Raw genomic sequence first — 15,117 nt, forward strand, 5'->3', positions numbered from 1 at the left:
CACAAATTAATTTGTTTGGTATTTTGATTAGTTCACATTGAGCATTCAGTTACAAGGAACGAAAAGACTAAACGTACCTTTTTGTTTTGGGGAATTTTTTACTTTTAACATAAAATCACTTGTTTGTCAGCAGTGTACACATTTAACTACATTGTATCACAGATAACTGTATAATTTCTTACAACATCATTCAACAAATCCGCTCTGCCTCCTCACCACTGTGGGTGTACCTTTAGAAGGATTTCAGCCAATGGACACACTTCGCGCGGAATTTCAAACGTTTTCAAATGTCTATCTGTTAAGGCGAAGAAGTGCTCCGCCGGGCTTGTAAACAAAATAGTCCTTCATATTTTAAAACACATTTGACACTTAAATGTGTAAAACGGGGTATATGTTTTACAAAATATAATATCCAATATATTTTATGACCTACCAAGTCCACCGCACAACTATGTGTTTTAAGTAGATTGAGTTGGGCGGAAGGATTTAATGTACACTGAAGTACGCTTGCACAGTTTTGCCAAGACCAATAAGGAACGGTCCACATCTACACATTAGCTAAAGCTAGGTAGGGCAAGATAACGACAAACTATTTTAGGAAGGTAATGCGAGCCTTTTAATAAGGCTGATGATTTTATCAATCATTGTTATAGTTTAATAAAGGGTAAAGTATTATCCTGTAGTTTATGGACGACCAGCTGTTTTGAAGAATATTTGAACTGCCTCAGGTAACGTTAACATAAAATAAAGTATCCTTGCTTGCTAATTTAGCTAGCTTACGCCAGCCAAAAGTTTACGACAAGGTTGAAATACCCATTCTAAATTGGTTTGTAGTTGGCTAAATATGCTTATTCTGTTAACCTTATCGATAATTCGTTGACATTGAAGCGCGTGGGTAGTTAGCTAGTTAATTTGTTGGCTAGATACTACTAGCTAGGTTAGCGCGGTGCCATGCGTGTTGAATACATGTTGGTGGGCGATTAAATTTTAAACCCAAATGTAATTACTACCAAGGCAACAGACGCTAACGTTACAATCGTCAAACGTATCCTTGCTTGGCAGTTGTAACCAGTTGGCACACAGATTATTGGTCAAATTGTTGTCTTTTTGTTACAAATCAGATCAATGTGGGTAACTACAATCATTGTTGAATCAGTCACATTTGACACGATTGCTCAATGTCTTAACGTTTATTTCTTTGTATTTAGGTAACGTTGAATTAAAAATGCCCCTGCACGGGAAAATTGTTGTTATCAAAAGGAGTGGAGGAGATGGGACTGAGTTTCCTCTGACTGCATCATGCTTATTTGGAAGGTAAGAAAAATCCTTTAAAATCTGTCAATGCGTGCAATGCTGTAGTACTGTGTCAAAATTAAATATATTCTCGGTTTTTATAGGTACTGTTAAATGTATGAAAGACCACTTTTGCGGCATGTATGGAACGTGTTTTTTACTCGGTGGTTCAATGTTGCAGTCTAGCCATTTTAAATTTGTTTTAGGCGGGCTTTCTGCTGCTTACTTCGGTCGTTGAGCTTTGTTCACTATTACAGCGTTTCATAACGTTTCAAAAGACATGTCACCGCACACACCCTAGCGATCTATTCAACTTTATCCACTGAAAATCAACAATGGATTGGATTAAACCCACTCATGTTGATAAATTGTCACGCATTTACTCAACTGGACTGTTCCTGTATGTGCTGTGTGAACCCCAGGAAGTGTAGTTGTTGGAAGAGTTTATGGTAGTGTCCACCTATGGGTGAAAACGTGCTTTGGTGATAATTTCACTTCATTATGTTAGAAAATACATTTTTATCAAGAAATGACTATTCATGTTCTAAATCTTTCAGTGGGGTCTTTCTCTAACATAACATTAACATTATATCAAAAAAGTCGGATTTGGTAACCTAATGTATCCGATAATAAGCACCGAGCTCTGACATAGCAGTGCAGGTTTCTCATAACTTGAGGATTTTGTGTTCATCTTCGGGGTTGCAAAATTAGCACGACTTGAGCTGAATTAAATGTATAAGGCTTTGAAAATAAGACGTTTGGTATACGCTCAGTTGACATTTCAGACATTGTTTTATTGAGATAAAAATCGTTTTTTTTTTTTATTCGAAAAGCGTATAGTAAAATATGAATATATTACATGTCATGTCTCAAAATAGATATCTATCTTAGCTCTAAATAGTTATGTCCTCCAGATTCGAGAAGAAAGTGAGCCTGTCAGGTAGCCTTAATTCTTGCACAAAATCCAGCCTAGCTGATGCAATGCCATTTATTTTTTATGTATCACTTTTTCTCTGGCCTCCATTTATTTAGTAACCCTAATTTTGGCCAATCTACAAGGGTAAAAACTCCCATAACTTTTGAAAGGATTATGATAGACATGAGGTTTGGACCATAGTTTTTCTCAGGATGATCTACACAATTAACATAGAACTGGAGTTACACTCCGGTAACTAATTGTTTTACCCATTGGGCAAAATAGGCTTTTTTGATTGGACACCCTACTTCTGGTGTTATGAAATATAATTGACATGCCTTCAACACTAAACATTTTCTATTGACAGAACCAAATATTTGTTTATGTATCAAAAAATGTACACAACCTTTTTACAGAATATTATGGTATTTTTGTCTCTTAGGAAACCTGACTGCGACATTCGCATTCAACTTCCCCAAGTCTCCAAGGAGCATTGCAGGATTGAGTTGAATGAAAATAAAGAGGTAACTACAGTCAGTCAATATCATTGCTGCCTTCAGTAAGTCAGTCAGTTTTTTATTTTACTGTCTGTAGAGCAAGTATTGAAAGACTGTTTTTTTTTCTTACAGGTTATTTTAACCAATTTGAGTTCAGTGAACCCGACCCGTGTCAATGGGGAGGTTTTTCAGCAGTCTGAATGTTTGAAACATGGAGATCTAATCACAATTATTGACCGTTCTTTCAGGTTTGTGCATCTTATGTCAGTTTATAACATAGTCAGAGAAATATAATTTTGATGTGTTTAATCTGCTTACTGTCTGTTTAAAATTTGATGGACATCATGTCATAATTGGACAAGCATTTTATACATACACTTGGATAGACAATATGATAATGGGTCTTTGTTTTTTTACATTTCATTTTTTATTTTTCAGGTTTGAATACCCTCCTGCACCCACTCCAAAGAAAAATAGATCTTCTACTGCTAGCAAAAGTGAAACTCCTCAGGTATTATGCATGTTATACACTAAAGTAAAAGCCTGAAGCATATTTGGTAATAAAGCATTACTTACTATTTATATGCACCGTTGAGGAAATCTACTGCATGAATCTCCCTAGAAAGTCTGTGCTCAAGCTGTCTCTGTTTGTCACAGGTTTTACATGAAACCCAAGCGAGGGATACCAGCGCTAAAGATGGAACCAACACTTCTGATGTCAAACCCAAGGAGGATGGAAGTCTTGAACAGAACAAGCCGAGCTCCCCCTTCTGTGAGCTGTACCAAATGTTCAAACAAGATCTGGATTCCAAGACTCCAAAGAAAGCACCTGGAACACCTGCTTCAAGGCTTTGCCCACAGAACCCTATCTCAACCAAGAAAGTGGATGGGGCGTCTGTCATTTCCACACCCAAGAAGGCGGAAACTGAAAATGTGTCACCTATCACTGGAGTGACTCCAAAATCAGCTCAGAAGAAGCGAAAGTCCCTCAAAGGTTTGGTTGTTGAGGGGAATGTGCCAGTTGAAGATTTCACCCAACTGCCTCAATCTATTCAAGATACTCCCAAAGGTAAAAGGCGTTCTTCAAAGTCCAGAACACCCACTACGGTTGAAGAAAAATCCACCCCTGTTTCTCAGAGGAAAAGTCGCCCGGCAACCCCCGAGAAATTCACTGCTCGTGAAGTGGTTGAGCATATTTCTGAGTGTCCGACTGCAGAAACCCATAAGACCCCCACTAGAAGGAGGAGCAAAGAAGCCACTCCTATCAAATCTTTGGTAACTGGGGTAGAACCACCTGCTGATGCTGTCATCTCAAACCAAGACCAGGCCGTACTAACTGAGAATTCCACGCCAAGTACTCCTAAGACAGAGTTCTCCCGCTCTCCAAGGTCTGCTGGGAAAAAGCTTCAAGCTCATGATGTGCTTTGTGAGCTGGAGGCGACCACACCCACCAATGGTGAGAAAACAATGCAAGGTTATTTCCCAATGGCGGTCACATTCTTTACGCATACATTTAATGAGTTCAATAATTATTAGCCTACTTTGTTTTAGTTTCAATGTCAATTCTTTGATTATTACATACTGTACGATTATTATGTTTAACCTAATGCCTGTATATACGTATGAACAAAGTTATCGATCACGTGACACCATTCATTCCTATGTGAACACTCAATAGTGTATTGAAGTCTGTTAAGATGGCTCTCATGGAGGCAACATGTGCAGTTTGAGCTACTCCAGGAAGTGACTTTGCAGGCTAGCTCAGTGCTGCCTCCTCTCAATGAGTAACTTGAGTTCAAGGCCGACCAGAGTACTGCAGGCCGCCATTAGCGACTAACTTCTTCTGTGTGATATTTTTTAATAATTGGTTCAAGAACACATCTGGTGTATTGGACGCAATTATTGGTACCATGATTGTCTTCAAAACATTTTATTTACACGAAGATTGCGATTTTTCAATTCACTATAATAGGGGATACTGTTTTCTGCTAACAATGCCTGAAGTACTGCTGTTCGCCATGAACTTCTGTGGCTTCAATGAGAAGGGCAGTCGTTCTCCCTTGGTTTAACCTAAGGGGTGCATGCCCTCTTGTGATTGAATGTGTTTGACCAGTATAATAAAAAAAAATTCATTTCCATCTTCAGTTAAACAGTCGTCTGCTAAGAAACGGAAGAGTGGAGAACTTGAAACTGAATTTCCAACACCGCTGTGCAAGAGGAAAAGGGTTTCATTCGGAGGTCATTTGGAGCCGGAACTGTTCGATAAACGTCTTCCTCCTGACTCCCCACTATGCAAAGGAGCCACTCCTGGACGGCGAAGCCTGTGTGTCCCCAAAACGAAACAGTCACTCCTCAGGAGAGCGTCTGCAATTGGTCTGATAAAGGTACGTTCAATAATATACTGTAGGTTGTGTGCTGACTTTGCTCCTCATTTCACATATATTGATGATGAACTGATTCTGACTCAATTTTTTTCATTTCATAGGAGCATGAACAATCTGCCCCAGAGAGTCTTAAAGTGAAAGGAAGTCCAGGAAAGAACGCATCTCCCAAGACTCCCTCGCCTGCCAAGAAGTCACCGAAGGCAACTCCCAAGACTCCCTCACCTGCCAAGAAGTCACCGACGGCAACTCCCAAGACTCCCTCACCTGCCAAGAAGACACCGAAGGCAACTCCCAAGACTCCCTCACCTGCCAAGAAGACACCGAAGGCAACTCCCAAGACTCCCTCACCTGCCAAGAAGTCACCGAAGGCAACTCCCAAGACTCCCTCACCTGTCAAGAAGACACCGAAGGCAACTCCCAAGACTCACTCATCTGCCAAGAAGACGCCGAAGGCAACTCCCAAGACTCCCTCACCTGCCAAGAAGTCACCGAAAGCTAAAACTCCATCTCCAGGTAAAGAGAAGACCCAGAAAACCGCTGTGAAGACTCCATCTCCTGCTCGAAGAAAGTCTCCATTAAAAGATGGATCTCAAACACCCAAGGCTGGAAAAACTCAGAAGACCCCTGCAAGTTTGCCTTCAGCCAACACAACACCCACCATGCAAGGCCGGTTCTCAGTGTCCCTCATCAGCACCCCATCACCCACCACAGACCAGGACTCTGTCCTACAGACTTCTGTCACTGTAACGCCTCGTGTTCCCTTGAGGCGAACAAGCATGAAGTCTACCTCGAAGACAATAAAGAACAGCGCAATAACGAATGCCCTGCAAGTCATCCGTAGAAGAAGTGGTGTTTCTCGGGCATCAATGAAAGGTATGCATCTATTTACTTTATTTTCTCTTTGGGATTCAATAACTTTTTGTTGATTGGGTATTGATTTTATTTTGATTGCAATCTAAGTGTTTAATTTCCATTGTTTCGAGTTGTGAATTCCTGGGCTGACATTGTGAAGTTTGGCCAGACCAAGGCCCAAGCTGTTATCCCAACCAAGAGAACTTCCACCCGAGTGACTAAGACGAAGACTGTTGTACCAAAACCCAAGGTATGCTTCGATAGTATTTTGCCCTCCATGACTGCACTTCATGAAATTTGTCTAGTGTAGCAAATATGAAGCTTGTTGTTAAGTTGACTTCAATGGTTTTGTCTTGATTTAGTTTTTCTACATTACCTAACCTGTTGATGTTAATTATGTTACAGACGCCTACGAGGAAACTCATAGGACATGTCAGCACTGGTCATGCAGATTCACCTGTGACCATTGTTGTGGGCAAAGCTCACAGGCTGAAAGCCATTCAGCCAAGTGGGGCTGCCCCAAAGCTTGTCCACAACATTGCACTGCTAAGAAATAACATGAGAATGGATGAGGATTTGTCAGGTAATTAGTCAAATTTCCTAATCCCACTACTCTATGTGCATATGTTTTTCATATGGGGTGTGTTAGTAAATTCACTCTAGTGTCAGTGCGCACTGGGACGTTCGTAAATTCACAGAGTTGTTAAGATTGTCCGTTCCTAAATTCAGAGCATTTCTCTCTGGAAGTGCACTCTGGCCGAGGAGTAGGGTTGATCCGAGCGTTCTGACCTCACAACGGCAGTCAAGCACCCAAGCTAACTGGCTAAAGTTAGCTAGCTACTTCCAGACACATGAGAGAACATCTCACTCTGAATATTTTACTCACCCTAGCAGAGCTGATCAGTGTTTTCATGTTATGAAGAGGGTTAGTGACTAACTCTGTTACTGGCAACAATTTAATTACTTTTTTAAGCTTATGTTTATGTAAACCTGTCTTAACAAATGAGTTTAGGGCCTTCGAAAATTCCTCATTTATTCTGCACTCTCAAACCAGGGTGCTCAGAATTCGGAGTAGATTGCCAGGGTGAATTTACGAACGCACCCATGGTATATAAAGGACTTGTTGCATTGTCATATTGTGCTCAAGTAAAGCAACTAGGTTTTGTTTGTGGTTTCAGGAGTTGCAGACATGTTCAAGACCCCTGCAAGGCAGAGTAAGTCTGTGGTCAATGTGCAGAGTGCCCTCAAGACCCCCCAGAGATCCCAGTCTACATCTATGATTGACTCATCACTGATGAATACCCCAGAGGAGACTAGTAAGTGATTTTGGGAGAATCTCAATTGCATACTCCTGTCCTCTCGCCTCTTCTCAAAATCCATTGGAGAAGGTCAGAGGGGCGGGACCTCTGGCTTTCTCATCTAATGGGTATTTAGGAGGAGAAGGGATGCAAGGAGTATGCAATTGAGATCATGTCAAGATGAGTAGGAATTATGAAGAATCTGGTGTGAGGGATTTCTTTGAATTGTACACTGTGTATTAGATGTTTCATACATTGTTTTCATGCTCGTCAAACTATTCATTGACCACTCGTGCCCTGTGGATGGGGGCATTGTCATCCTATGGGGGAGTAGCCAAAATAATGACCTGCCCAGCATTTTTATACATGACCCTAAGCATGATGGGATGTTAATTGCTTAACTAACTCAGGAACCACACCTGTGTGGAAGCACCTGCTTTCAATATACTTTGTATCCCTTATTTACTCAAGCATTACTGTTATTTTGGCAGTTAACTGTATCAATCATGTTGAAATCAGTTGACACTAAATATACCCTATCTGTTTATTCTCTATCTTCGCAGGTGAAATGGTGGTGTCTCCACTTTTTGTTTCTACTGCTCAACGGGGAGCATACAACAGCGATGCAGTCACTAGACTCCTTCGGGATGATCAAGAATCCAGTTTCATCACTGCAAATGCCACTGAGGAAGCTGACTCACATACTGCACAAAATGAGATTCCTGCCTTAGAGATGTCTTCCGAAGAATCGAAGGAAGAACAGCAGCCAGAATCGGAAAAAATGATTTTGACTCCCAAACAGAAGAAACCTGAACAACCCGAGTGTCTCACTGGAGTGAAGAGGATTATGAAGACCCCAAGACAGAAGGTTCAACCCATTGAAGACCTCAGAGGAAAACTGTTGAAAACTCCCAAACAGAAACTTGAGCAACCCGAATGTCTCACTGGCGTGAAGAGGATCATGAAGACCCCAAGACAGAAGGTTCAACCCATTGAAGACCTCAGAGGAAAACTGATGACAACTCCAAGAGGGCCTAAGGCTGCTCAGGAAGTAAGCTTAGATGGTATGAAGGAACTCCTGATGACCCCCAAACAAATCGCTGAACCTGTTGAAGAGATTTCTGGTAAAGCCCAAGATGATGACAATGTCCACAGCGAGACAAAAGAGGTAAAGGCAACACAGGGCTATTTCTGTGTAGTTTCAACTCATTTTTTGTAACACAGATGTTATTTGGTATAATGGTATATTTACATACCAAAATATGTAAGCATAACTTATTTGCCTGTAATGTTTATTTCATCTTATCCCATGGCTACTATAATAGGTTCTTATTTAAACTTTAAACTTTATCACATTTTTAATTACAAAGGTCTTATTTTGTTTCATTTTTTTTTTTAGATTCAAGGCGACTCTATTTCTCCTAAATGCCTCTCAGGTAACGTATATCTGCTTGCTTGCTAGCTAACATAAGCATTCACAATGCACAGTGACAATAACAGTTAGCTTTGCCCGTCAGTCCACATCAATGTTGGAATAGAAATTCTAAATTGGTGTTTGAAGCTCTGCTTATTCTGCTACCGGTAATTCGTTTACACTGAAGCGCGTGGTTACTTGGCTAGCTAGGTTGGTTAGCATGGTGGCATGCGTGTTCAATGCAGCAATGCATGTTGGTTGGCGATTTCAATTTTTAACTCATGTAACCTACGATTAGTTAACTACTATCAAGAGGCACTGCAATCATTAAATGTATCCTTGCTAGGCAGTAGTAACCATTTTGCACACAGATAATAAATTGTTGCCGTTCTTTTACGAATCGGAAGAACTTGGCTGGCTAGCTAGCGCCAGTAGCTATAATGATTGAGTCAGACACATTTCACACGATTGCTCAATGTCTTTTAACATTTGTTTCTTTTTATTTAGGTAACGTTGAATTCAAAATGCCCTTGTACGGGAAAATTTTTGTAATCAAAAGGAGTGGAGGAGATGGGACTGAGTTTCCACTGACTGCATCATGCTTATTTGGAAGGTGAGAAAAAGCATTTCAAATCTGTCAATATGTGCAATGTCATAGCAGTGAGTGCCGTTGTCTAAATTTAATATATTCATCGTTTTGTATAGATACTGTTAATTGTATCATCATCAACTTTTCCTGCACGAATGGAACATGGTTTTTACTTGGTGCTAGGCTTGGGCGAAACCCCGGTGTACGGTATATTTTGAAATACAGACAGTATGATTTTCAATACTGTAAAAAAAACGTTATCTAAGATGTCATATAATATTAATTATATCTAGCTCCAGCTATGCATTTGGTTTGCTAACTTGCTAGCCAACCAAGCTTCTTGGTTACAGCAGAGACATTCAGTCCCCTCCTGCGTAAAAAGTGTATTCTGTAACCAAGAAGCTTAATCTTGGCATCTAGCCACTTAGCTAGCAAGTTAGCAAACCAAATGCATAGCTTGAGCCCTGAGCTGGGTATGATTTATTTTACACGTCATAGATTTCTTATAGTTATACTGAACTTCTAGTTGTAAGCAGTTGCAGTTGTATTCTTTTGTTGAAATGGCGCCCCCTGTGCCCATATTCGGCAATACCGTATACCCCGGTGTGATAAAGAAATGGTATGAATGTCTGGATACTGCCCAACCCTACTTGGGTCCATTTTTAAATTTGTAAAGAGGCGGGCTTTCTACTGCTGTCTTCGGTTGTTGAGCTTTGTTCACTATTGCAGCGTTTCATAACGTTTCAATAGACATGTCACCACAGACCCTAGAGATCCATTCAGCCTTATCCACTGAAAATGAATTATGGATTGGATTTAGCCGGCTCTTGTTGATAAATTGTCAGGCATTTAGCATTTACTCAACTGAACTTTTGTTTCCATATGTGTGCTGTTTGAACCCCAGGAAGTGTAGCTGTTGCTTTAGTAACAGCTTATGGGGATAAAGATAAACCATGAAATAAAATGTAAATGCCTTAAACAGTAAAACATAATAATGACAGAATCCTATATTTGCATAGCTGCTGACAGGTATACAAAAATGTTGACAACCTTTTTACAGAATATTTATTATGTTCTTATTGTCTCTTAGGAAACCTGACTGCGACATTTGCATTAAACTTCCCCAAGTATCCAAGGAGCATTGCAGGATTGAGTTGAATGAAAATAACGAGGTAATTGCAGAGTCAGACAATATAATTGCTGCCTTCAATAAGTCAGTCACTTTAATTTTAGTCTCTGTAGAGCAAATGTTGAAATGCAATTTTTTTTTCTCTTACAGGTTATTTTAACCAATTTGAGTTCCGCGAACCCGACCTGTGTCAATGGGGAGGTTTTGCAGCAGTCTGAACGTTTGAAACATGGAGATCTAATCACAATTATTGACCGTTCTTTCAGGTTTGTGCATCTTATGTCAGTTTAACGCAATAGTCAGAGAATAATAATTTATTTAATGTGTTTAGTCTAGAGGCCGACCTATATGGGATTTTTGGATCCGATTTTAGTGGAAAATTCACTGTCAACGATATCTGCCTATTCTTTTTATTTTATATTTTATTACTCTAGCTGTATAGGAAAAAAATAACATTTTCTGTATGGATCGTGCTTAAAACAGCCCTACAAAGATACTCAGAAAACGTACTTACTCAATTTGATTAAAGAACGTTAATGTAAGCACCACACAAAATTTAGGAGCACCAGAATGACAATTTTTTTTTGTGGAAAAACTGTTACTGTAGTGAAAGGAGGATAAACTGCACAGATTCCAGCAAATAAATTTGCCTCTGAAGACCGCTGCCTCATGCTAGGCTGCTGGAAAACGACATGGGACACATTTTCAATGTATTGGTATTTACTGTAGCTATGTTGTCAACAGCTGTAGCCATTGAATTCTGGTAGTTGTCACTTAAAATGACAAACATCAATCATAACATTTGCCTCTGGCATATTGATGCGCGTTGCCTCAGTGAACGGTCCTTGCTACCCCATTGAAGTTTAAATGTAAAATGGTAAGGGTTAAGGTTCGGCATAGGTAAGGGTTATGGTTGGGGCAAGGCGAGGCGCATCAATATGCCAGAGGCAAATGTTATGATTGATGGTTTTCATTTTAAGTGACACTGCAAAAAAATATTTTAGAAGCTATAGAAATGCATTTATTAATGTCTACATTATTTTTTACCGCATTTATTCTATTACAGACACCTTTTAATTCATACTATTAAATTATGTGATCTAAGAATGCCCCCCCACACTTGACTTTTTCCACATATTGTTTGGCATGTTAAACCACACACTTGGATCCATATGGTAATGATTTACTGTTTTTAAGATTTCATTTGATATTTTCCTTTTCAGGTTTGAATACCCTCCAGCACCCACTCCAAAGAAAAATATATATTCTAAACAGAACACTCCAAGAGGGCCTAAGGCTGCGCAGAAAGTAAGCTTAGATGGTGTGAAGACCCCCAAACACATCGCTCAACCTGTTGAAGAGATTTCTGGTGACGCCCAAGAGATTTCGGATGCCATGACGACAGTGGAGGTAGTGGAAGAGCTTGCTGCTGCTCCTTCTGAGGCAGTGGAGGAAGAACAACTTGCTGCTCTTGCTGAGGCAGTAGAGGAAGAACAGCCTGCTGCTTTTGCTGAGGCAATGGAGGAAGAACAACCTGCTGCTCTTGCTGAGGCAGTGCAGGAGGTAGAAGAGCCAGTTGCTGCGCCTGCTGAGGCAGTGGAGGTAGTGCCAGTTGCTGCACCTGCTGAGGCAGTGGCGGTAGAAGAGCCAGTTGCTGCACATGCTGAGGCAGTGGCGGTAGAAGAGCCAGTTGCTGCATCTGCTGAGGCAGTGGCGGTAGAAGAGCCAGTTGCTGCACATGCTGAGGCAGTGGAGGTAGAAGAGCCAGTTGCTGCATCTGCTGAGGCAGTGGCGGTAGAAGAACCAGTTGCTGCATCTGCTGAGGTAGAAGAGCCAGTTGCTGCATCTGCTGAGGTAGAAGAGCCAGATGCTGCATCTGCTGAGGCAGTGGTGGTAGAAGAGCCAGTTGCTGCATCTGCTGAGGTAGAAGAGCCAGTTGCTGCTTCTGCTGAGGCAGTGGCGGTAGCACATCTGAACAGTGAAGAGCCTGCTGCACCTTCTGTTCCAGTAAAAGGTAGAAGAGGCAAGAAAACGGAGGGGATTGTTCCACCACCTGCCAGACCATCTGCTAGAGGGAGAGCGGCAAGGCGTAATGAAACCAGTAGCGTTGAGGCACCAGCGGAAACTATGGACTCTGTGGATGTCCCAGAGAAAATGGCAGCTGACCCAGGTCCTGCTGAAAAGCCAAAGAGAGGAAGAAAGGCCAAACAGGCTTCTGTAGAGAAAGTTGAAACAGTGCAGGAGAATGCTGTTGAAAGTGAGAGTGCTGAAATTCCTCCAATTGAGGACCAACAGCCAACTTCTGATGTCCCTGTGGAAAAACCCAGAAGAGGAAGAAAGGCCAAACAGGCTTCTGTAAAACAAGTTGAAACTGTGCCGGAGAACACTGTTGAAGCCGTGAATGTTCCTGTCACTGAGAAGGTTGAGGCCCAGACTCCAGTCTTTAGATCTAAGAGAGGAAGAAAACTGGATTCAGTAGAAAAAGTTGAAGCGGAGGTTCTTGAAATTCCTCCAATTGAGATTGTGGAAGCCAAGGAAATGCCTGCTAGTGTTGCTGTTGAGAAACCACGGGCAAGAGGAAGACGGGCTAAACAGGAGTCTGAAGAAGCCAAAACAATGGAAGAAAATGTTGCTGAAGTTGTGGCGGTTGATATTCCTCCTACAGAAACGGTGGAGGCCCTAGTCCCTGTTGCAAAACCCAAAAGAGGAAGAAAGACTAAGCAGGAGTCTGTAGAGCAAGTGGAGTCTGTGAGTGGTGAAACTCCCATCGAACAGGTTGAGGCACAGGAGCAGGCCACTGTGGCTCCAGTTGAGAAACCCAAAAGAGGAGGAAGAAAGACTAAGCAGGCTTCTGTAGAGCAAGTTGAGGATCACCCTGTTGAGTCTCTGACTGTTGAAGTCCAGGAGCAGACTAACGTGGCTCTGGTTGAGAAACCCAAAAGAGGAGGAAGAAGGACTAAACAGGACCCTGAGTGTGTCGTCCCGCCAGTATCCACAGAGACTCCGGAGGAAACGTCTGCTCCCCCTACCGAGAAACCTAAAAGAGGAGGAAGAAGGACTAAGCAGGCTTCTGTTGAGCCTGTTGAGGATCACCCCGTTGAGTCTCTGACTGTTGAAGCCCAGGAGCAGACTACCGTGGCTCCGGTTGAGAAACCTAAAAGAGGAGGAAGGACTAAACAGGACCCTGAGAGTGTCGTCCCGCCAGTATCCACAGAGACTCAGGAGGAAACGTCTGCTCCCCCTACCGAGAAACCTAAAAGAGGAGGAAGAAGAGCAAAGCAGCAGAAGGTTCCTGAAGTGGTGGAAGTTGAGAACATGGTAGTGAAGGAGGTCCACCTTTCTGCACAAACTGAGGAGGTTGATGCTAAACCAGAGCGTGAAGAGACCGTTGCTGAGGCTGAAGAACTGCTGGAAGCTCGTGTTGTCAAACCAGGATGGGGAAGGAAGGCAAGAGCTGTTGTGAAGGATGAAGTGCCTGCCAAGCGGGCACGCAGAGGAGCAGCTGATTCCACAAAGGTGACCACTGCTGCAGAAGCAACTGTCGAAGTTCCAAATGAGCCTGTCAAGCGAGCCAGAAGGGCAGCTAAATCCAAAGTCTCTGCGGATGAAACCACCATTGCAGCCGAGAGCGCTCCATTGGAGTCTGAGGTAACAGACACTGAGGTCATGACTGTTGTGGTTAAAAAAGGAAGAGGAAAAGCCCCTAAAAAGGGAAATGTTTCTGAAACTACCTCTGACAAGGCAAATTATATTGAAGGCATGGAAACCATTGACGAAGACTCAAAAAATAACTCAACGTCTGTGAATTGGAAACCTGATTTGGAAGTTACACACAAGGTCACCCCTCTTCCTAAACAGAAGAAATCCAGACGGAATGATACTGTTCCTGTTACTGAGGTTGAAGAACAGCCTGAACGGATTGAAGAACAGCAGGTTGTGAAGGCAGTGCGAGGAAGAAGGGCAAGAACTAATGTCGAGGTCAAAGAGGAGACTGTACAATCAACACCCTCAAAAAGGGCACGCCATAGCGCCCCAGAGACCGCCGCTGCTGAAGCCACGGTCCCCATTTCAAAGCCTGTAAACAAAAGAAATATGAAAACTGAAGAGCCAGATCTCTCCGATAAAGCTGTTCCGAAGGAGCCTGTCAAGAAAACAAGAGGAGCAGCAAAGTCTACTGATGCAGCTACCATTGAGGCCACTAGCACTGCTCCTGCTGTCCCGGAGGAATTGCCAGAGACCGTCTCAGAAGCCACAGTTGTGACAGCTACAAAAGGAAGAGGTAAAGCGCCAAAAAAGGGAAAAGCTGTATCTCAGGAAATTGACATTGAGCAAGCTACCGAGTCAGAGCAGCCAAGTAAGCCCCGCAGAGGTAGAGCGGCAAGAAAATAGAGCATAGGCATTCATAGATTTTTGTTTGTTTAATACTTTGGTATAAAAATGCTAATGCGTGATTGCTCAATTTATTATTTTTATTTTTTGTTGTCTGGTGTTATAGTTAGATGTATAATTGAAGTCCTTAGCAGTGCTTTACTAGATTTAGATTATTGGTCTTAATTGTGGTTATTTTTGCTACATTGTCTTACAATCCTTTTAAAATGTAAAAAAATATTATGGTTTTCTATTCAGTCTGCAAATACTTTGGGGGAAAATGGTTCATATTAAAAATCTTAAATTAAGTTGTCAGAGAATTTCTTACTGTGTTGTAGCATTATTGAGGAGGCATGATTGTTTGATTCTCACAAATT

The 15,117-nt window shown here is 41.8% G+C and overlaps 1 protein-coding gene across 3 annotated transcripts; it reads left to right on the top strand.

Annotated features, from left to right (window-relative positions):
* The first annotated feature begins 537 nt into the window (after positions 1-537).
* On the top strand, positions 538-15,048 carry LOC121567908 (titin). 3 transcript variants are annotated; one of them, XM_041878300.2, is made up of 18 exons: positions 538-728; positions 1,209-1,314; positions 2,652-2,733; positions 2,839-2,954; positions 3,145-3,217; positions 3,364-4,162; positions 4,852-5,090; positions 5,192-5,963; positions 6,074-6,192; positions 6,348-6,525; positions 7,121-7,258; positions 7,804-8,133; positions 8,248-8,408; positions 8,640-8,676; positions 9,162-9,267; positions 10,334-10,415; positions 10,523-10,638; positions 11,596-15,048. In XM_041878300.2, exons 2-18 carry the CDS (start codon positions 1,226-1,228, stop codon positions 14,759-14,761), a joined length of 6,603 nt encoding a protein of 2,200 aa, XP_041734234.1. In that variant the 5' UTR covers positions 538-728; positions 1,209-1,225; the 3' UTR covers positions 14,762-15,048. The 3 variants fall into 3 exon arrangements, with proteins under 3 accessions (XP_041734234.1, XP_041734214.1, XP_041734224.1); XM_041878280.2 differs by having other exon boundaries at positions 7,804-8,408; XM_041878290.2 differs by lacking the exon at positions 538-728 and adding an exon at positions 1,061-1,127 and having other exon boundaries at positions 7,804-8,408.
* Positions 15,049-15,117: the final 69 nt, after the last annotated feature.

The sequence above is a fragment of the Coregonus clupeaformis genome, chromosome 1 (assembly GCF_020615455.1).
Source record: "Coregonus clupeaformis isolate EN_2021a chromosome 1, ASM2061545v1, whole genome shotgun sequence".
NCBI lineage: Eukaryota > Metazoa > Chordata > Actinopteri > Salmoniformes > Salmonidae > Coregonus > Coregonus clupeaformis.